This window comes from Serinus canaria, chromosome 3, assembly GCF_022539315.1.
Source record: "Serinus canaria isolate serCan28SL12 chromosome 3, serCan2020, whole genome shotgun sequence".
NCBI lineage: Eukaryota > Metazoa > Chordata > Aves > Passeriformes > Fringillidae > Serinus > Serinus canaria.
This window is the reverse complement of record NC_066316.1, coordinates 25,700,279-25,722,733: the sequence shown is the minus strand read 5'-3', so window position 1 is coordinate 25,722,733 and position 22,455 is coordinate 25,700,279. Positions and strand designations below refer to the sequence as shown.

Sequence of the window (22,455 nt, the reverse complement as noted above, 5' to 3'; positions counted from 1 at the left end):
TGACTGAATTTAGTCAGCTGGCTTGGTTTGGAAAGACAGGTGTCTGTTAAGGAAGGCAGGAGCCTCCCCTGAAATGGAGAATGTAAACTCTCCCCACCCCTCTGAATTACTATAAATTTTAAATTAAGGGGCTCTCAGGCAAAAAATATGGGAGCAGGAAGTAACAGATCTTTAATAGGGAAGAAAATAAAAGGATAAAATAAACAATGCAGTACACTAGAACAACACTGACAGAGTCAGAACTCAACCTGACACCCTGTTGGTAGCAGTCCAGTTGGAAATGTGGGTGCAGTCTTCCTGAAATGTCAGCTGTGGTTCTGCTGGAGCAGGGATCCTGTAGAAAAGGGGGTAGTCTTCATCTGAAGATCCAGTGGAAGAAGAGGCAGCTGCTGTTCCTCTGGGAAATCCAGTGGAGAAGAAGCTGTGCTGGTATTCTAGAATCTCCAGATTATATCCAGTTAGGAATGTTTGGCTCCTCTCTCTGGGCAGAGCATCTCACAATGGGATGTTCTCGTTCTTATCAGTCATGCAGTGCCATTCAATAGCCTGTTATCAGCAGGTGTCCTCTCCTGAGGGAGGAGTGATTGTGGAAGAGATAAGGAAAATTCCCACTTGACAGCTGCCATACAGAAGGTAATAGCATACATCTTGCCTTGCAATCTGGAACATCAGCTATTGCTGACAATTTTTAACAACGTAGCAATGGTGCTCTAATTTTTTTCCCCACTGTTTGGTTTTTTAACTACTACTGATAAGTAGAGGGATCCAACTGCTAGTAAATCTCATTTCTAGGACTGCATTTTCAGTCTTATACCTTGTTTTGATACTGTTTGAGGAATCTGTGGAAGGGAAACAAACTAAATATGTGTAAAGACAGAATCAAGAAATCACTCCACTTTAATCTTAGACACACTATACAACTGATGAGTACAGGATCTTGAAGCAGTATCAGTTACCCAAGTTGGTTTTGCCTTGTAAATGGTAGTAAATCAGTGAAGACAAGTTATTTATATCAATTCTTTCTTTTCACTGTCAAGGTCTAATCTTGTTTTGGAAGCAGTTTTTGAATTACAATGAAAAAAAAATGTTTGTTTAATAATGTTTTGGTTTTATTTAATAAAATGTCCATTTAACTAGGGAAAAGTATGAAAGTTGTTTGTCAGAAGCAATGCCATTTTCATCTTTGGAAATTTTTCTCATGGGCCTTTCAAAATTGAAAACATAACAGATAAAGAATTCCTAAATTTTGTATCTTATTTTCATGTTCTGTGAAGAAATTAGGTTTTGCTGAGAGATTTCTCCAAGGAGGTAAGTATATCTGTATCTTAAAATTCTGTAATTATATAGCTAGTTTTATATGATAGTTTTGAGATGAGGCAGTTCATAACAAGGAATTTTAAATCCAATCCTCAAGGTAATACAGTATTCCACTTAAGTGTATTTTTCTAGTATCTTTATGCAAAATATTCTGAGATATAAATGTTGTCAGAAAAACATCTGGTGAATGATTATGTTAAAAATGACAAATAGCTTTAAATAGCTGTAAAGATACCAGATTAGGCTATCTCCCATTTTTATGAGCATGTAGGGTTGATCTGGTTTGCCAAGTGACTGTTCAGACATTCACTCTCTGACAAGTCTGAGCTCTCAGGAGACACCTCTGGCTTTAATCTGGATTGTCTTGGGTATTCTCAGAATGTTCAGTGCATCTCACACTAGTGAGGTGTGCATGGACAAAAACACATTCCTGCTTTAGGCTGGATGTGAATCAGTATTACTCTCAGCACTAATCAAGTATTGCCAAATTAATTAGACTGACTTTGAATATATGACAGAATTTAGAAACATCCATCTTCTAAACTCTGTGTGACATTAGACACTGGAGGAAATAGGTCCTGTATTAAACTGTATGATTCCGTGACAGAGAGAATGCACACTTCTGAATTCAGGTCAAAGAAGGTTTTAACTCCGCTTTTTTCTGTCAGTTTTACGGGTTTTTTATTTATTCAAATATATCAAACAATTTGCAAGTATTTCTTAAGCTTTGGTTTTGAACTACAAAAAGAAGCCTAGCACACTACACAATTTCATATTTTGGGTGTGAAAACCTGTTTGTATTTAAATATATGCTTAAAGTATTCAAAAGTAAATCAAATAATGTGTTATAGATTAGGTTGAACTGACTAATGCCAGTCTTCATATACAGAAGCAATCAGACAGCAATCTAGAATTCCTTTCTCCCCAGTTTTTAAAACTCTTCCCCAGTGCCAAGATGAACTAATTTGGACTGAGTGAATAAACAGCTGCTTTAATAAAAATAACAACAGGAATGCTTAATAAATACCAAATTTATAGTTTGATATTATATATTTTCAACTGCATCAGATGAAATTGCTAATGTAATGTAAAAATTATAAAAATAATTTTGTAAATGGTGTTAAATTGAAGACAGAGCAGTTCATCAATCAGAGTCAAAGTCCATTTCTTTCCAGGATTTAGAGGCATTTCTTTTGTATTGTTCAAGCTCCTAAAAAGAAACATAAATATATATTAAGCTAGTTTTCTCAGTAGTAAAAGTCTCCAGAAACTTCATGTATTTATTTGGCAAATGTATGGATGTACAAATGCTTTTCACTGCAGAGAAGGCATAGGGTACATTTCTGTATTTAACAAAATTATCCTTAAAGTGCTATGAATTTTGCCACAATTGCTGTCCTGTAGGGAGCTACATTTCGTTGTACTTTAGATCAGTAGAGTACTAGCAAGGTAGACAAATGACCTCATCACAGTCACCTGGGAGCACTGAAGCCTAGGAGTTTCTAGCACCATTACAAACAATTTCCTCTGTGGAATTTTATGTAGGGGTGTGTACTGTCAGGAGTAATTTATAAAGATTTTTTCAGAAAAAAATAATAATTTAGGAAGCATTGTGATAGTTTTTCATTTACTTCAGAGTAAGGCTTCCAGGAAATTTAGTGGAAGATGATGCTTTAATGAGGTACTTTTAGACCTAACCCTGTACTGCTTGCAAGACAAAAAACTCACCATATCTTACTTAGATCAGGAAAGAGGTGGACATAAACTAGTGCTTAGGATAAATGTAGCCAAGACCTTCAAAAGTGGATATGTGTTTTACAATTGTTATTTTGATTTTAATAGAATGGACTTCAGAGGGTAAGAGAGGTTTTGCTGTAGGTATGTATCAGCATGACAAAAATAACAAAATTCACACTTGGTGAATTTAACAGAATTATTAACTATCAGTCCAGAGCACAGAGGGAAGAAGAAGAAATTAAAGGGCAGAATAACAAAGAAATCATAATTTTAAGATTGTATGGAAGTAATAAATGGAATTTTCTCTCAGGAAGTAACTTTAGCAGCTTTGTCAGAGGTGCAGAGTTTCCAGAAAGCACCCCAACTGTGTAAGCAAAGAGAAGATTTTTAGTTAGTGCACATTCTTCCTGGTGCTTGTAGGAGTCTAATGGTTAAGTAACTCCATGAGGGACTGACATAGAACATATTGTGTCTAGGCTAAAGCCAGTAAGTTGCATTATTAGCTACAAGTCCAGTACTGTCAAACTGTTCTATCTCTAAGCTGGTCTTTGTCAGTATTTTCACTCCCTCATTATTAATACAAAGTAATTATGATCTTGAAATGTACTGAACTGTTGGGAACTTGCCAGCAGTTAGGAATAGAAAAAATACTGTGGTATTTTAAGGAGCACGTGGAACCTGATTTTTGCTTTGTAATTTCATTTTAAAACTTTCTTAAAGGTTCCAGGAAGCGGTAAAATTAGATAGCCAGGTTTTATATAATGACCATACCATATGGGGGTCATGTCTACAGGTGTTGGCTAAATAATTACCATTACAGATTTATCCTCTAACTAAACTCATTCAAGAAAGAGGCAGATAATTTAGCAGAATTAATTTTGCTCTATGTTTAGCTAGCCTAGGAGGCAATTCAGTGTAAAGGCAATTCAAAACAATACAAACATGCACACTTTCAAACCACAGCATATATTAAAGCTATATAGCTACTTCATCCACTACAGAAGTACAGAACAAAATTATAAGTATTTATTTTGGACATGTATCTGGGTAAGGCTAACATTTAAACAATGAAAAATGAAAAAAAAAGAGAAAATTTTACTAAATGGGAGAATATTTAGGAAAAAATAATCTTTTAACAAATGTCAGTGATTCAGGAGGGAAAATGTTGTCAGCAAGTACACTTACCTCGTTTCTATGCAAAATAGAAAGTAAAATACATCCCTGTAAATCAGAAATGTAATGGAAAATTCTTTCAAACACTACTTAAAGATCATTCCAGAGACCCCCTTGATAAAGGCCCCTTCCTTCTCATCAAGTTCTATACTGCAAACATGAACAGAATTCTAGAACAGATTGATGACACAAACAGCTAAGAGATCATCTCTCCAGAGAAAAGAAGATCCTACAAAATAATCTATCTCAAAGTACACCAAAATCCTGATGCTAGCATTACGCTACGGTTGTTTTCTGGGTGCAAGTGTAGGGAACAGAGATCAGATATACAAAGAAAAAATAATGGCAATTTAAATGTGCTTTCAATGTGATCTGAATGCTTGAAACATAATTAGTGCTAGCAACTTATCACAGATATCTCAACATTGGCATAAAGTGGGCTTAAATTCTTTTTGTAAACCTAAATGCTTCTCTACTTCTGTGTTTCTGTAAATTCTTCATCTGTCCAATGGGGGAGATCACACCTAATCTCATAAAGGGATTGGGAAGAAAGACTTAACTGATGTTTGTGAGGCACTCAGATAAGATAACATTACCACACACTCTCAGAGAAAAAAAAAAATTAATACTTTTGTGTTCATTGAAGTGTCTGAATGGCAGGTTGAAAAATAAGGTACATAAAGAATAAGGATGATGAAAAGAAATACTGAACAATTGAATTGAGACATCAGCAAAATAGTATATGATCATGTAATTAAGGACAATACTACAATGTCTACAAACAATAAGGAAAAATTAAGATTGCAGGAAAAGCCTTAATTGTTGCATTTCTTCTGTTCTGAGTGACTGATACGGCTTCAACTTTCCTTTTTATGCAGTTTCTTACTGGAAGTGCCCTTAATCTGGAACATGGTGAAAGCAACCAACTACTGAAACACTCATTAGAAGTCTTAAGGACAAAAACTTTAGTAGAAAATTTAATAACCGTGCTCTAATAATGCTCTTTAATTTGGTTTAAAAATGAAATCTTTTTTACCCATTTGGACAGCTTAGTAAATATGCTAAATAACTTTTTCTCTTACGAAGACTAGCATGTCCTCCTGTGGAGAAAATGAAAGGTGGTACTGCTCAGTTATGCAGGTTAAGGTAGGGGCCTGTTATATTTCTCTGCTTAGTAATACTGGTGTGACCAAGGGCTCATGGCACAGAAATGTTTTGTGGAATGCAACTGAAATGGTCTCCTGAAGTTCAGCAATATGATCATGTCAGCAAAGTATGCTGAAAAAAATATGGCTCTCAGTCTGTTGGCCAGCACAGTCCCCATGTCAGCTGCAGATCTGACATGGAGGTGACATTTGGTTGTGAGTTGACTAGGTTGCTGCAATTTTAGGGGAAATGCAACTATTCTTCCTTGTGAGATACAGAATCTTCTTGTGTTTATGACTTTTTAAAGTCTTTGCAGTTAGATCTCTGTTTGTTAAGATCTGCTTCCATGACTTGTTAGCTGACACCAAATGGCACCAGGCATCTACTGTTTTGACCTCACTTCATGGCATGAGGCTTCAGCTAGAACTGGCACCAATCCCTGAAGTAATAGCTCTGTGTAACAAGGGCCGGTCACTGTGAACTTTGGCACTGCATGATTTCTGAAGCACATGATTAGCACAGGGCACTGCATGATTTCTGAAGCACATGGCTCTCCAGTTCATTGAGCTCAAGGTTGAGCTTTATCTGTTGTATCAATGAATGAGGCTGCAGTCAAATGTCCAGATCAAAATGTCCAAACACCTATTTTGAGCATTAGCAGTGAAGGCATAACAGGAAACAAAGAAAAACCTTCAAAAAGACACCTTAGAGTACTTAATCTGTGGCAGAGAGCATTTCTAAAGGAGAGAACAGACATTCCCATGTGCCAGGCTCTCACTGCCACAAACATTTAGAAGGAACTAAGGAACAAGACTTACATGCTCCCCATAGGTGCTCACTGATGCAGGTGTATACATTTAGCTCTAATCAGAAATATTATTTTTAAAGATCTCACTCTTATTCAAGTTATGTGTGTACCAAAAACCAAATTAAGGTGACCTGAAAGCATCAAAAGCCAAAAAGCTAATAGAGGATAAGATTTTGCCATGTGGTTTATGTATGAAGAATTGACCAAAACCTAGACATTTAAGGCCTAATAACGATGCAGAATTATTATTTTTTTTAATCTTGAAAGCCCTGCAAATACCACAAAATTCCAGTAATTCCTGGAGAAAATCTGCTAGTAAAGAATTACATTAGAGATATAAATTTCAAAAGGGTCCCTGGTGTTATATTCTCTCTCAGAGCTTAACTACAGGGAATGAAAAGCAGCAAACAATTCCAACAGCACTATTTCATATAAACCTGTGCTATGTATGTCTGTGGGGCAAGAACTAGGAAAAGAATTCTGAAAATGCATAGCTGAGAAAGAGAGATGTGCTCCATCTTGAAGAAAGAGTGAGGAAAAGACAGCCTCAGAGAGCTTTCCAGAGCAAAAATGTTAAGAAAGTGGTACATCTCATGGTTAACTCTGAAAATATTAAGGAGGCAAAATACTCTGGTCTAAAAGAAAGCAGTTGTGTCAGAAAGCTGATGAGCTGGACTCTAAACTACAGCCAAACAGCATCTCGGATAAATGCTGGCTAACACTACCTTGGAGTCAGCCAGGGACTTCCTTGGCTTTTTTTAAAGTGTTTTCTTACTTTATATTCAAGAATTATAATTCAGTCTTTTACCCTGCTAGAATGCAGGCATATCCTTCAATTGAAATCACAAAGTCGGAAATGATTTATTTAAACTTTGTATTATTGCCACTCTAAATCTATTACGGTACTATCGCGCAGTCTTGATGAGGACTGAGTCAGTCAGGTATTGCTGGTTCTTCTATCAGAGGCAGTGACAGGGGCTGTGTTTGCTTCCCTTGCTAGTTTTGTGCTTCTTTTTCTTTTAAAGCTTATCTTTGAGATAAATAAGCAAATAGGCTATCATCTATAGTCCAAAGTAACGTTAATTAACCGAAAGTCACCCAGAAAAATGATAACATGAAAACATTCATTGTCATCACATGATACTTTTAATTTTGCATTAGGTCCCATGATTTCATTAGCAACACCCTGCATATTGACCATCTTAAAATATTGATCCTCCTATGCAACAGGTACCATAACACTCTATAAAGAATGTCAGACACATGAGGAATTTAAAAAGTTGCTTTAAAAATATGATTTTTGTGCTGCTTTCCATTGAACTGGAAAACTAAAGGACACTTCAAGAAACACTACATCTAGAGAGTTCTTTTCTTTTAGATATATATTTCTAGCTTGGTGCAATTCAAATTCTTACTATAAAACATTTTAATAATGTGCAAATAATCTTGTAAAAATTAAACCGTGATAAAACGTAGGAAATAACTGCAGATAACAAAAGCAATTTTCTCTTTAATGCTCAAATTACTTGCAGTAGTCCAGCAAAAAGAAGCTGTAATAGTTTGCAATGCCCTTGAACAGATTTAGATTCTAAAAGCCTGTCACTTTTGTTTAAAAACAGAAAATTAATAATTTCCTGTATGATTTAATCAACACATACCAGTATCTTCTTTTGCAACACATTGTTATGTAAAAATAACAAACCTAGTACAGTATATAGTTATTCTGAGATATGTAGCTATACTGAATATGTTTGTATTATAAATTCCAAAAGCAGTGTGCGTTACAAATTTTAATGATTTCTAAGACTGCTCTTGATGTGACAGAAATTCAGAACTGATACCTACACTAACAGGATATTGCAGGTAATGTGCAGGTTCAAAGGCTGCAGGGGATTTTTGAAATTGCTTTATTCTTTTGATAAATCTTGGTTTGATTTTAACAGACCCATACCTATGAACATACCCATACTGATGAAAACTGTTATGTATAGTACTGCTACTCAGCTGTTGTATACTGTTAGCTGTAAGGCAATCATTTACCTTCACCTAGTTTGCCACAGAATTTTTCTATAAAATTAATTCCCCACTAATCTAGAGAAAGGCAGAAACACTTCATAATATTAAAGAAAAAATAGAAGACCCCTTCCCCCCATTCCAGGAAGGTCTTTCCTGGAATTCAGGGGTTAAGCCACATGGCATCACTTTGTGGAACAATGCCATTCACTCTATTTAAGATAAAATGTCCATAGCCTGCAAATTCAAGTTAGAAATGTTATCATCTCAGTACCTTTCCAGTTTACATAAGTTTTGAATGAGAAAGACAGAAGTAAAGAGTCCCCGCCACAGACCTGGATATTGCTTCCTACACTTTCTGTTAGTTAACACTCAAATGAGTGCAGAGTGAAGAAATAAGGAAATGACTGTCAAGAAAGCTTCCAAGTTTATTATAGTGAGTTAATTTTAGAGTACATTTGAGGGAAATTTTGAATTCTTAATTTCTAAAGAAACTCAGAGCCAAAACTTTGGAACCTAACAATGGTCTACTGTCTTAGTATCTTAACAATGGGGAAAAAGCCTCACAACCAACTCCTAAACTGAAGTTATTTAAGGGCAAAAAGTGGAGGTTTGAGTATATACTATTAGTTCAGCAGTGCTGCTGGCTCTGGAATACCTGACTGTGAACAGCATTTGGAGAATTACCACACACCTGGTTTTTCTGAGCTCTCATGACATCAACTTCGTACTCAGCATATTGACTATCCTGTGCAGGGTCCTTGGTATCTTGTAAATCACATAAACTCTAAAAGGAGAAAACACAAGACCTCAAATGATCGAATTTATCTTCTTTTAATAAGAAAAAGTGACACTATAGAAATTAAAGTATTTGCTTTTAATACAAATATATTAAAAGCTTGCATTTATGGAACAATTTTGTGCTACAGGACACAGATTAGTTAAAAAAAAACCTCAGTAAAATGAAGAAAACATAAGAGTGCAGCTAGATTCTAAAGGGCAAAAAATATTCTTATGTGGTGGTTGGTTATTATTCTTGAGCATCAAAATGAAAATATCCTTTCCGGTCCATGATGTTAGGGCACAGTTGAGGTTGCCCTTGATAAACTATTTAATACTCATGATTAGAATTCAGTTCTGGTTATCAGAAGCATTACTTCAATAGCTGAGAAACTGATTGCTGTCTTTGCCAAATATCTCCATTTTCATTTCCTAGCTTTGAGCAAAATATAATTCAAATTCCAAAGAAGCAAATACACTAATAGTAAAAAAACTATCAAATAAGGAGTGTTTTTTTTAAATGTTGTCCTGCACATTTCTCCTTAATCATATCAAATGGAAAGTAGGAAGAAGGCAATAATACCAGTGATGGAATAAAAGCAGAATTCTACTTCCTAGGTGAGGCAATGCAAAAAGAGGGTTACATTGCATAAAAAGTTTAAAGCCTGCTGTGCAATCAAAACAGGAGACTGTGAATCTATTTGGCAAATGTTTAAATCTTTAATTAGACTGATACACTGATGAACAGCCATGAAGCTTGCCAGATGAGAAGTGTATTCATTTCTCCAGCTGTTTCAGGGGGCGTTCAGGGGTGGGTGCAGGAGGAAATATTTGTTTATTGTGTTTTTAAAGGCTATGAGGAAAAATAACATGAAAACTAACACTTCTCTATAGTTTCTGAGAAGTTTAGTCTTTATCATGCTGGGGCATTTTATACTAAGAACAGCATCTTTCATAATTTTTAAATGTGGAAAGGTGACTGATGATGTAGAAGCACTACTACATACAAGCCTTTATCTTTTAAAAATGTATTAAAGACAACTGCTAAATGAGACTGCAGTTCCAGTCAGTGGACTTGAAAGACAAAAAGGAGCAGGGATATTGCTGTTATTTTGTGAGAAAAGCAGCTGTATGCATGGAATATACATCCCTACCTTGGGAGGAAATGTTTTCTCAAATACTTTTTTCCATAGTTCCAAAGGCGTGTTGGCACGCATCTTTCCAAGATCACTGTCAGAGGCAGGTGGTGGTCCTGAGGATCACAGAACACATAAGATAAGCGTGTTGTCATAACAACATAAATCACAGAATAATTTTGCATATGAACTATCTAATTTAGTATTTTACCTTCTACACTGACAAGCTGCAACAAGTTTGAAAAAAACATTGATCTTCTACCGTGAAATGGGCTGAGACATTGTCGGAACTCAGGACATCCAGAGGGATGTCCTGAGTTCCGACAAGAGGTTTTGTATACTACTACTACTACTAATTTTATTTTATTTCAGATCTAAGCTGATTGGTATTTTACTATTTTACATAGTCCAGAGACTTTATTAAACTTTGTAAAAAACCTGCAGAAATAATTCTCAGTATTATACTGAATCATGATTTTAAAATCTATAAGCTATTTCCTTCAGTAATCTGTTAAAACTGATACTGATGTGCTGTAATTTATCTATTTGCTTAAAATGGTTTTCTTGTTTTCAAAAGAATTAAGCAACAAACAATGAACAGGAAATGTTCTAACCTATTTGGCTCATTGAATCCAGGCCTGCTGGTATAAAGAGAGGTTTGCTGGGATCCACTGATACAGACTTGCTAAACAGAAAAAAAGAAAATTTATCAAGTGAGCATTTAGTAATCAACAAAAAACCAACATTTTCTAGCCAAGACTAGAGTCTTACTAGGGTTTGCATATAAATCATGTAAATAAAATAGTACTCAATTCCAGTGGCAACCACATTTTTCATTCATCAGTTTGAGGATCAAAACTAAGGAGTTATCACTGTTCTTAGCAGAGATAAGCAGTTGAACAAAAATCTTTCGGAGATAATACTTAAGAAAAAAAAGTTTTTATGATTACAATATTTTTATTAAGTAATTTTATGCTCTGAACAAGACATTTAATAGTTGAACAACAGCGTTACCTTTTATCGTAGCCAAATGCCAAGTGATTAATAAGAGCACGGGCTTTCAGCAGGAGAGCCTCAGATTTACTGGTAAACTAAATGAATCAGAAAACAAAATATACATTAGGAACTTCCATCATAGGTATATTGCATTTTGCCATCTACAAAGAGGATAGAACCTTTCTAATTAATACCTGACCCCAATTAATTTGGTATATGTTCACTGAATTAACTAGAATAAAAATCTCATATTCCCTTTCAAAAACATCAATGTATTTGTTACTGGATATCTAGAAAGATTAAAAAAATAGAATAAATAAAGATTAAAAAATAATTTTTTAAAAAATACTGATTCAAAACTTTTGAAATATGCACATTATGAGACACAAGTCTTTTCCCCAAGACTAATGAGTTAAGATTTTAAATTGCATTAAATATTATCCAGAATACAATAAACATTTAGAAATGTAATGAATAACTATGTAATTGTCATAAAAACAGCTTTAAAGTGGCAGAATGGTACAGATTTATCAGAAAGCAATTTTCAGAATATATTCTCAAACAACATGCTTCTTGTCTAAGGGCTTTTGTATTCTAACAGATTCATGTCTTTGAGAAAGAAGTCAGATCCATGCTGTGAGAAATTAGGTTTCCCCTTCTCATTTCAATGACAATCAGGATTAAGCAGACAAAGAGATTTATATTCTAATTTTTAACTACAATAATGCTTAAATACTAAAAACCCAACCAAGACAGTTGTACTCTCAGTTAACAAAAGACAAATTCATGTGTCAGGGTGAAAAAGCTTTACGTGGATGCAAAAGGACATGCTGGGATTTTAAGTATTCAAAGTAAACATAAGTTGTTTTGATAATCACTAAGCTACTATTAAACATTATTTATTACATAAATGATGGCCGATACAATTAGACCCATCTTCTGATGCACAGTAAGCCCAAGATGCAGCGTTTCTGGACTATGAATCTCAGCATGCATGTTTCTGTCTTTACTTATAGAATGATCTGACAAACTAAAATAAATACTTCATTGTCCTCATGTTGGCATCTTTCTACCCCTTTTGTAAGGAAGCTCCTGTCCTTCTTCAACACCTTAAGTGTAGTAATCTGATATCCATAAACTACTGTGAAAATGAGCCAATGATTTTAAATTTAAATTTAAATTAAAAGCTTGGTCACTTGATGTAAGTTCATGCTTCTACCAAAAGGGCCAGTTTTCTAATTCCATCTAAGGCAATCACTTCTGCCCATTCTCTTTTTTTGTTTCAAAAAAAAAAAAAAAAATTGCCCAAGATGCAGTAAACTCAATGCAGGAACTAAGCTGGCTAACAGATAACTATTTTCATTTACTGTTTGTTGACAGTGGGAATTGTGTAGTTGGTTTGCTCACAAGGCATGTCCATCCATCCCTCCATCCCCTGCCAGTACAGTGACTTGTTCAACAGATAGCCTCATGAAGAAAACTACTGTAAAACCAACGAGAACCCATTTTCTCAAGTTTTATAGTACTATTTAAAAAAATATTGTTTTGTAACACAAATATTGTTCGTCTTCTCTATTCTTAATTAGAAAGTGAAAATACATACCACTAATGAGGCTCCATAATAATGTGAAATGAATCGAAGTGTCTTGCTTATTATTTTCCTAATTTCAGAGTCAAACTCCTGAAAAAGTTAATAGTGGAACACAGATGTAAGAAAAAAACCCCAAAATACTAGTTAGAACTTTTCTTTTTTTTATATCAACTGCAGTGCACTTAAGCTACAATATATAAGGCTTTCAGCTGTCAGCATAATTATATCTTAAGACAGAATCAGTAACAGCCTACTCTAAAAAGAAATGTCACAATTTCTCTTTGTTTCTTTTCTACAGATGAAGCTTAATTCAGGCAATATGTTAGTCCAGGAAAAGTTTTTAAATTGAGAATGCACATTTAATTTTCAATTTATTTGTTTGATATTGTTTTAGTTTTTTACCAATACAAATACTGCCTACTAGAAGATTAAGATTTTTTTTTCTTTTTGTGAAAATATTTAAGTAAATCTTTAGGTATATGCTGTCTAAATTCTCATACCTGCAAGATTTGAAAGGTGCATCAAAATACCTTTTCATCCATGTCTGTTTAATCTAAGATCATACAGATGGCCATCCCTGGATAAAATGGGTGAAAATGTGGTCCCAGTGATGCCTGCAGGAGACAATCCATAGACCCCCAAAGGAATCAGGCTGGCATTTTGTCCTTACTACATGAGAGTAGTTTAAGGAGGTCATGGCTCAGCATAAAACTTTGCTATGAGAGAAGGCAAGTCCCTTATTAATAAAGAATTCAGTAACTCAGAGAGTCAACCAGGTATCAAGTGCACTGTGGAGCCATCCAGAGAAGCAGAGGCTGCCAGCACAACTGCTAAAAATCAAACACACTGTCCTAGTTTCTCATGATCAAGTGCGGTGAGTATGCGTTCCTTAGGGATTTTTATGTCCTGGGAGACATCCAGCAGTACTATGACATTTCTTTCCTCCCCTCCATAAAAGATGCAATTCCTCTCTTGTCTCTAGAAACTTAGGAAGTACTTTAAAAGAAGTTCTAGGCTGAAGCTGCCACAAGGACAAAAAACCATCTGATCGGCTGACTTGAGATGCACCACTCTTTCACTGCCATAAACTTAGAGCTGCTGTCACAAGGGACAAGTGGAGCTGGATTTCTCTCATTATAAAAGGAAATCATCCATGTGGTGTTTTCTTGTTGAGACACAAGTTGTTGCATAGCAAGAAGGGAAGCATTTTCTACATACATTTCAAAAATCATCAGTTTGGAGGTGTTTTGTGAAGGAATGACAGTAGGCCTTCCTTAATGCTGTTGGATGGAAAGATTTTTTTGGTCTTTTCGTGGTAGAAGACTGGCTTTCCACACTTCACTTCAAAAGATTACTATTCTATTAGTGACATTTTAGTATATAGAATATTTACTGAGAATAATTTAATTATAAAAAAGGTACTTGTACTTAAGTATTACTTACATGAAAAATGTCGTATTTGCTTCCAATTATCACCAAGGGTATTGGAAAAGGGTCAACTAATGCACTGTCCTGTTAAAAAGAGATAGGACTGTTAAGCTCTGTAAACAAACTGTAGAAGATTGCAACTGTTAAAGCAACTGAAAGAGGTTAAAATAAATTCACAGAAGACAAGGTTTTCCAAACCTTAAGGTAGAGGAATCAACTTCATTGCAATATCCATATTATATTCTGTAATTTTCCCATTTTCTTCCTAAATGGTCAGAAGTAATCCCTCTGAGCAGTTAGAACTCTGAGTGGAATAAATGGGCTTACACTATATATTACATTATTAGATGGGAAAGGAAGAGAGGAAAAACCTCATGTATTCATAGAACACCTGCCATAGAACTGGATTTTTGACACATTCACATTCTTTGGATAAAATCTAAAAGAATGCAGACAAAATCTCAAGAAAAATAAATTGAATTATTTGCTTGTGTCACACATTTGTCTTGCCCACATTCTGTTTTCCAAACAAACAATATTTATTGTGAATTTCAAATGTTTGATATCAGCACAAAGAGGAAGCATCATCCAACAATCTTGAAAATGTGAATCAGTGTCAATGGAGGAAAACAGGTCTACAAGTGCAGACTTACGTGCTAAATAGCTAATGTGGGATAAAAATTTTAATATGTGAATTACAAGAATTCTCAAGTGATCTGGAAGGGTTTGCTGTAGTCCATATGAAATGAGATAATCTCCTTGTGTGTTCAAGCAATTATTTATTCAAGCTGCTTTGGCTGCAGCAGTGCAAGAAAGGTGTGTTGTAGTAGAGGTGGGTCCAACTGCTCCCTCCTAACCCCAGGTATTTCACAGACAGGTTAAATGACAGCGTTGACAGGAGCTGCACATACTGAAAATCCTCTGCTTGGAGAGGAGAAATAATGGCTTCACTCATACACTGTCAAGAAAAAGCTTTAAGCAAAACTATCACAACTTAAAAAGAGTATATAGAATATAAAACTGAAAAAAAAAGTTTTCATTTCATATCTGAGAGGAGAAATTTTAGATAACATCAGAAACCTTAAAACTAGCATATTGAACTCTATTCATGTTTTGATTGGGGAATTTATTTTTGACTATGGAGTAGTTTAGATGCATTCAGCCTTTTTAAACAGGGTCTGCAATTGATATGTTTTATTGTCATTGCAAATAATGCTTTAGCCAGGCCTATGAAATATATCTTAATCCTTAAAAATATAAGGATTTAATTGATTCCTCTTTATAATATGTTTTGCTATTAAAAGGCACATAAAGATGTCCACAAACTATCATTTAATTTGACTATAAAAGATAGTATTTTCTTCTAATAAACTGACACAATGAACAATGATAAAAGTAAGAAGAGAACCAAAGGTAATATAATATTTTATTTGAATTATTGATGTCTTTGATAATGGAAGATAAACAGAAATTTTAGATCAGAAGGTATAATTGTGTTTCCTACAGTGCAAGAATAACAAGTTTTCTTAACAAATAATTGCATTATTATTTTTCTTTACTGCAATAAGCTTGCAATTTTCTGATATGTAAAACCCTATATGAAACTAGACGCTGTGGTCATAATTTATTGCCATTTATTTGTGCATGTAGGTGTTATCTTTTTGTTAATTCTCTAAAAGCAAAAACCAAAATAATCCCAATATCAAACCCCATATGCTAAATCTACAGAGCAGCTGCATATCTTGCTTTTCTCATATATTTTGAGTTACTTTTAAATTTCTGAGCTCTACAAGCACTGGCTGTATTGAAGCATTTTATAGAAGTTACAGTAACTAGATTTACATGCCAGGTCTTTGAATTGTTGAATACTTATTTATGCATTATATACACACAACATTTGCAGAGGTTTAATGCACAATGACTTTTCATTTCTATTGTGCATAATCTAGTTTAGCTTTTCCAGAGATTTAGTTAGCAATTATGTTTAAAGGACTGATGTTAACATTTCTGAAACTTTATAATTTAATTAGTTGTCAGATTATCAAAAGGCATTGAGTTTGTGATAGACATTTAAATAAATGCAAAGTATATAGTCATGTTGATGGCTGTTATAACTATATTCTTTGCTCAAATTTGTACCTTCAGCTAGTCTCTTGCTAGATGACTTTTGTACATTCTAGTTTTCATCTTCATTTTTAAAAGATGAGGGGGAAAAAAAGCAAACTGCTACTCTAAAACTATTTCTTTTGATTGGTGTAACATGCCATAACAATCACATTAGATATCTAACAAAAAGGTATAAGAAACCTTCTTTCCTTGTTTCTGCTCTTATTGAATTTTTATTAAATTGCTATAATTTTCCAGTGAACAGGTTCATCTACATCAAATGGATTTTCAGTCATGCATAAAAATCTAAAAGAGTTGTTTATGATTTTCTAAAGCATTATCTTTAACTGTATAAAGGCCTGTGACATCTGGAGAAAATATTAGAAGTAACTTACAGGGTGATCCCTCTGCAGATTGTTCCACATTCTCTGTTTAATTTCAGCAGCTACTTCAGGGTTTGTCTTTTCTAGTTTGGTTAAAATTTTGTTCACGTGGTTCCTGGTGACCTGCAGAAGGCTCTCCATAGTAGTCCAGAGTTCATTAGGTTTGGAGAGATCCAAGACCAGAACTACAGCAAAAGACCTATTAAATAGGCATTATTTGGTCACAAATTTAATGCATGAGGCAGTCAGCATTTTCATACAAAACCACACCTGTACTCCAAATGTGAACATCTACCTGCTAAGACAGAATTCAATGTGACAGCATAGCAAGATGGCTTTGAGGGATATTCTGCACTCTGAAGAAACCTTTCCCTTGTCTCTTGTTCAGAGCTATTATTTTGGCAACTTTCAATCAAGCATTGTTTTTGGGGACTGTCTTCAAACAGTAAAATATGCAAATATCCTCAGCCCTGTAGTTCCCTCCTGTACGACTGAGGATTTTGGCTGTTATGTATCCCTGCCATCCCATAAGTCTACAACCCCAGACCAAGCAACATTAGCCAATGGCTAGGATCTTTCCTAACTATTACCTGTATTCCCTGTATACCTGGGAAAGTTCCCTACTTTCATTATTCTTTTCTAGTATGAAATGAAGAAAACCTGGTTAAGGACAGTATTCTGTGTCATGGACTGTGACAGTTTGTTGGAGCCTTGAACGGATGCCTGAGAAAAGTCTTCTGAAACATAAAAGAGTACTCATGACATCCTTATCTACTACCAGACTTTTAAAGGTGAATTGTTGATGAGAAATCTTTTACATCTGAAGTCCTCTCTTTCTAAAACCCTGCCTCCCAAAACACCAGCTGCATTTAAGTGCAACTGTAAAGATCACTGCAAATGCATCTTCTGAGTATCTGCCATCATTCTATCTCATTCTAGCCTGACTTGAAAAAGGGGATTCCAGACCACAGGGGTATTACAAAACCTACGAATCAAACTGAGTGTTCAATTTCATTTTAAAATGCTGTGGGGAAGAAAAATCTGGTGAAAAGTCTCTTGATGAAACTAGATATAATTTATGGAACTTTTAAATAAGCAAATTGCTTCAGTACAATGATGAGAAAACCAGCAAAATGCACTTCTATTTGCTGAAATAGTAGAATTTTTACTGGCATGTTAAAATATTGCTTTGTGAACAGAAGTGAATTGTTCTTACAGAACATTGATATCCCAGCAAACAATCTTAAGATTCTCCACATCAGAAAATCTCTTATCAGTAAAAAAGGAAGAAAAGACTGATGGAGTTAGAGTTCAATTAATTTAATTTAGTCAGGGGCTGAAAAATTATACTTAATTTTTTCTCTCCCAAGCTCTTCTAGATACAAAGAGCTTCACATGCCATTAGTGTTTCATTTTTATTCTCTCTGTCTTAGTCTCTCAACAAATAATGGCATTATTTCAGTAGTCAAAACAGAAGCAAATATACCTGATAAAAATGATATCCCTCCTTTTTCTTCCCCACAGAAGTTAAAGCTCAATACCAATGAAATAAAGCAATACATCATAATACAAAACTTATCTTTTGATCCTTTTTCTCCCAACTCTCATCTTCCTTAATAAAAAAAACCATAAAAAAGCACCCCCATCACCTTGTCATTTCCTCATGCAATTTTTCATGCATTTCTTCTTATGCTATCCATTATTTTAATGGAATTTTTAAAAGTACATTCTTTTAATTTGATCAAAAATTCCGTTTCCTTTTGTTTTCAAATAATTTCAGTAGCTCTGGTTCCTCCTGGAAATGTCATCTGTCTGTTGGGAAATAACCTTCTCATTAAAAGGTCATTTCCCAAAAATCCAGAGGTGTTTTTGTCACAGTTTTTGGCCTTGTTTTTCACCCTAAAATATCAGTCACAAAAAGAGCATCTATTCGTGCACATGGAAGTAGGAACTATGATTTTATTTTTCATCTGTTCCCAAACTGTTGTTTTGCACTTCACTGAGCATAAAGATTTAATGTCTCATCTTTTTCTGTATTTCTTGTTCTATCTACTTAAGGCCAACCTACTTCCACCATGTTTTGCTGAGATTACTTAAAACTTATTTAGGAGAGAAGCATGAAAAGGAAGACTAAAGCAAAGCATTGTGGTATTACAGTGATTCTTAGCAAAACCCCATAAATGTTCTATCTTACACTTTGAAAGAGGTTTTCACAAACAAAAAAGAAAAAAGGTCTAGAGATTACTAATGTCTGAAGGAAAGCTCAAACTAACTCTGCAATTGTAATATTTACACTTACCTTATGTTGTGGCTAGTGATTGGTATTCGAATGAGTTCCACTAATGAGGTTCCACCACCTAATTCCCAAAAATGAGCTACATCTTTAGGCTGCAAAAGAGTTTATGTTATTTTTAGGGGTGTGTGTGTGTGTGTATATATATATAAAGATATGGTAAATTATTCTTTATACTCACTGTATTGTGTCTCCTTGCTCTTCTTCCAAAAGTATATTCCAAGGCTAATGTTGGCTTTGGAGACTCTTCCCTAAAGGAAAAGTAACTGAATTTTGTCAAGATCTTCTAAAGAAAGGAAGTTAATTCTATGGTTACTAAATTGTATTTATCACTCAGTTCAGAATTTGGCTTGGAGACAGCAGTACAGAGAAGACACTTTTAGACAGGAGGTGTCAGGTACAGAAGACAGGAGATGCAGCAGCACCAACCCAAAGAAATTAGTCACTTCAGCTAGCACTGGAGAAGGACTGAAAGGATCACCTGAGAGGTTATAATGAAGGGAAATAAGTTCATTTCAAAGTGACCAACCAGTCACAGAACACATCTGCTTACATGCATTATGAATTATCACACTATATGACTGTTTTCAAATCTACAGCTGAAAACTACTTTAAAATATTTAACACATACCTCTCAAGGCATCTCAGTATGATAGTGGTCTTTCCCTGGAAATTAAAAACAAAGAGGAACTCTACTGTCTTTAAAGTTGTGTCACTAAGTCAAATCCATTTAACATTCCAATAATAAAGTACCAGAAAACTGCAAATGCATGTAACTGTTTGCAGCCTTATAGTGGAAACTCAAGTCCAATTTTCAGTCAGAATCAAGTTACTCTACCATTATTATAAGTATAAATTAATAGACATGAGAAAGATAGTAACAGGAACACTGTACTTAAAACAGACATTAGTGATCAATTAAACCTCTGCAGAATGAGACCATGAGGTATTATGTCTTTAAAATTAAGTGAACCTTAACATCTGAAAATATGAGATGTTTTCCCTGACACAAATTATGTTTGAAAAGTGTAGAATTGTACAGTATTTAGATTACCCCGTTTTTGTTTCCCATAAATAATATTGATTTTTCCCAAACTTCCCCTGGCTTGACATCACCATCATCATCAGGATTTTCTCTCTTCTCCACTTGAGCTATAGCAAGATCCCATAAAGTATCACTAGTTGGAAGAAAACAAAATAAGAAGAGAATAATTAGAGAAAACACACACCTTAGGCCCTAATTCCTGAAAACATCTAAATTAAGGTTATTGTGGTGTAGATGATTATTGCACACCACCTGCTCTCTGCTTCTCTAAATACTTCAAACCAGATGAAGTGACATTCCTCAATAACCCCAGCAGCCACTTGTGGCACGTACATAGCACGTACCAGCTGTACAGCGGGAGGCTTGTCTGGGCTACATTTAATCACAGAATCACAAATCTATTTGGTTGGAAAAGACCCCTGAGATCACATGGTCCAACCTATGACCGAACACCACAGAGTCTAGTGGTAACTGAGTGCCACGTCCAGGCTTTCCTTAGAACACCTCCGGGGACGGTCACTGCAGCTCTTCCCGGGCAGCCCAGGGCGGCACTGAGACACCTTCGGAAGGCTGTGTGGCGTGCCAGCCTTGCCGCAGGAGCCTGCGGCAGCTCACGGCCTCTGGAGCCGGGCACGGCTCGGAGGGCTCGGGAGAGCTCCGGGCGTGCTCTCTGTGTGCCGGCAAGAGAGGGCTCCCCGTGCTCAGGTCCACCTGCAGACCCCGGTGTGCCGGAAAGCTGCTGCGAGGGCAGCGAGGGCTCCCTGTGCTCAGGCCCACCTGCAGACCCCGGTTTTGTAGGGTCCCTTACAGAGGCAACCCGACAAGGGCCAAGCGTGCCCTGCCTGCCCTCGGCCCCGCTCGCTTAAGGGGTAGAGGCCGGAAGGGCCCGTTTTAAGCCCTCCTTCCTTCCCTCCCTCCATCTTCCAAGCTGTCCTCCCCGGCCCCCAGGGCAGCGGGAGCGATCCGCCGCCTTCAGCCCAGGCACGGCTCCCGGTACCTGGCCTTGGGCATCGCTGCGCGGGGCGCGGGCCCGGCTGCCCGTGGCCATGGGAACGGCGCGGGGCACGCCGGGAGCTGTAGTTCCGCGGGGGGAGGCACGGGCGGGCCCGGCCCCGCGCTCGGCCCAGCCCGCCCCGCGGCCGCCCTCAGAGGGAGGGGCCGGGTGGCGGCTCCTGCCGCGGCTTGCCCGGGCTTCTTGCTCTTGGGCCCGTGGCTGCCTCTGTGTGCAGGGTTCCCGCCGCTCGGTACCGGTGCCGGTGTGAGGGCGCTCGGGGGTTCTCGACTGTAGCCGCTCTTGTGAGGGGACAAAATACTGCAGCTGTGCAGGAAGCTAGGGATAAGTAAACACCTCCGGGAGTCTTATTTGACCTCGCCCTTAAACACTGGCTCCTGATAAACTCATGGACCATAGTGAGCTTTGTTACCAGCGGGGGGAGTGAAACGAGGCCTGAGTAGTTCCCGCTCCCTGTGAACTGCTGTGTAACACACAGTAAGTGTAGTTATTTTACAAAAATTACTGTAATTATTTTATTACCCAGCGGAGGACTACGAGGGTGGGTGAGGGACTGGGGCATCTCTCTCAGGAGCGAAGGCTGAGGGAGCTGGGCCTGTTCAGCCTTGAGGAGATGCGAGGAGAGGGAACATCAGCAATGTCTGTCAGTGTCTGCAGGGAGGTGTCAGAGGATGGAGCCAGGCTCTGTCAGTGGTGATGAGCAAAAGGACACAAGGCAATGGGCAGAAAGCAGAAGCCAGGCTCTGTCAGTGGTGATGAGCAAAAGGACACGAGGCAATGGGCAGAAACTGCTGCACAGGAAGTTCCACCTGAACATGTCAAAGAACCTCTTTACTATGCAGGTGATAGAGCACTGGAACAGATGGTGCAGAGGGGTTGTGGAGTCTCCCTCACTGGAGGTATTCAGGAACCAACTGGACACAATTCTGAGCCATGTGCTCTGGGATGACCCTGCTTGAGCAGGGAGGTAGGACCAGATGACCAGCTGTGGTCCCTTCAAACCTGACCCATTCTGGGTTTCTGTCACTTCGTAGTTACAAAGGGCATACACAGTAAGACACTGTAACAAACAGGGACTGGATTATTTCAAATAAGATTATCAAAAATCAATTACCAAATTGATTTTTGGTACCAATCAATTACCAAAAATGGTGGGCTTGGATGAGAAAGTAGGATTTAAATGGTGCAGTAAAACAGCAGGATGACCTTGAGTGTGAAATGGGCATGGGATGTAGGTGAACCCAACAAGTTTAAAGTATCCTCCAGAGAGGTTGCCCAAAATCCAAGACAGCAATTACAGCTCTCTTCTGTAGCTGAGGAGCTGCTTTGTATCTTGAGAGAGTGGAGACAGAAAGACCTGACTAAAATCATTCAGTTACCTGTTTGATCAAAGCCAGGAAAATGGCCTCATTCATAATGATTAACTCAGATTTCATTTTAACTGTTCCTTTTTCCTTGCCCAAAGAAGGCTGAGTATCCTAGCACTGACCC

General features: G+C 36.8%; 1 protein-coding gene across 4 annotated transcripts; it reads right to left on the bottom strand.

The window, feature by feature from the left end:
* Nucleotides 1–146: 146 nt before the first annotated feature.
* Nucleotides 147–21,049, bottom strand: DYNC2LI1 (dynein cytoplasmic 2 light intermediate chain 1). 4 transcript variants are annotated; one of them, XM_050973086.1, is made up of 14 exons: nt 20,950–21,049; nt 19,962–20,085; nt 19,539–19,573; nt 19,089–19,158; nt 18,914–19,002; nt 16,627–16,813; nt 14,141–14,209; nt 12,710–12,787; nt 11,125–11,201; nt 10,725–10,795; nt 10,129–10,226; nt 8,889–8,981; nt 4,240–4,275; nt 147–2,527 (listed from the first exon to the last, which is right to left on the bottom strand). In XM_050973086.1, the coding sequence occupies exons 1-14, from the start codon at nt 20,961–20,963 to the stop codon at nt 2,462–2,464; spliced, it is 1,107 nt and encodes a 368-aa protein (XP_050829043.1). In that variant the 5' UTR covers nt 20,964–21,049; the 3' UTR covers nt 147–2,461. The 4 variants fall into 4 exon arrangements, with proteins under 4 accessions (XP_050829043.1, XP_050829044.1, XP_030092016.1 ...); XM_050973087.1 differs by having other exon boundaries at nt 20,024–20,085; nt 20,950–20,970; XM_030236156.2 differs by lacking the exon at nt 20,950–21,049 and adding an exon at nt 20,730–20,895.
* Nucleotides 21,050–22,455: the final 1,406 nt, after the last annotated feature.

Excerpts from the sequence above, each read along its gene's own strand:
- DYNC2LI1 (XM_030236156.2), bottom strand. The coding sequence starts at position 20,872 with ATGGAGGGAGGGAAGGAAGGAGGGCTTAAAACGGGCCCTTCCGGCCTC. Across the intron at positions 19,159-19,538 it reads ATACTGAGATGCCTTGAGAG|GGAAGAGTCTCCAAAGCCAA; the intron begins GTATGTGTTAAA and ends CTTTTCCTTTAG. Across the intron at positions 19,003-19,088 it reads GAGCAAGGAGACACAATACA|CCTAAAGATGTAGCTCATTT; the intron begins GTGAGTATAAAG and ends ACTCTTTTGCAG.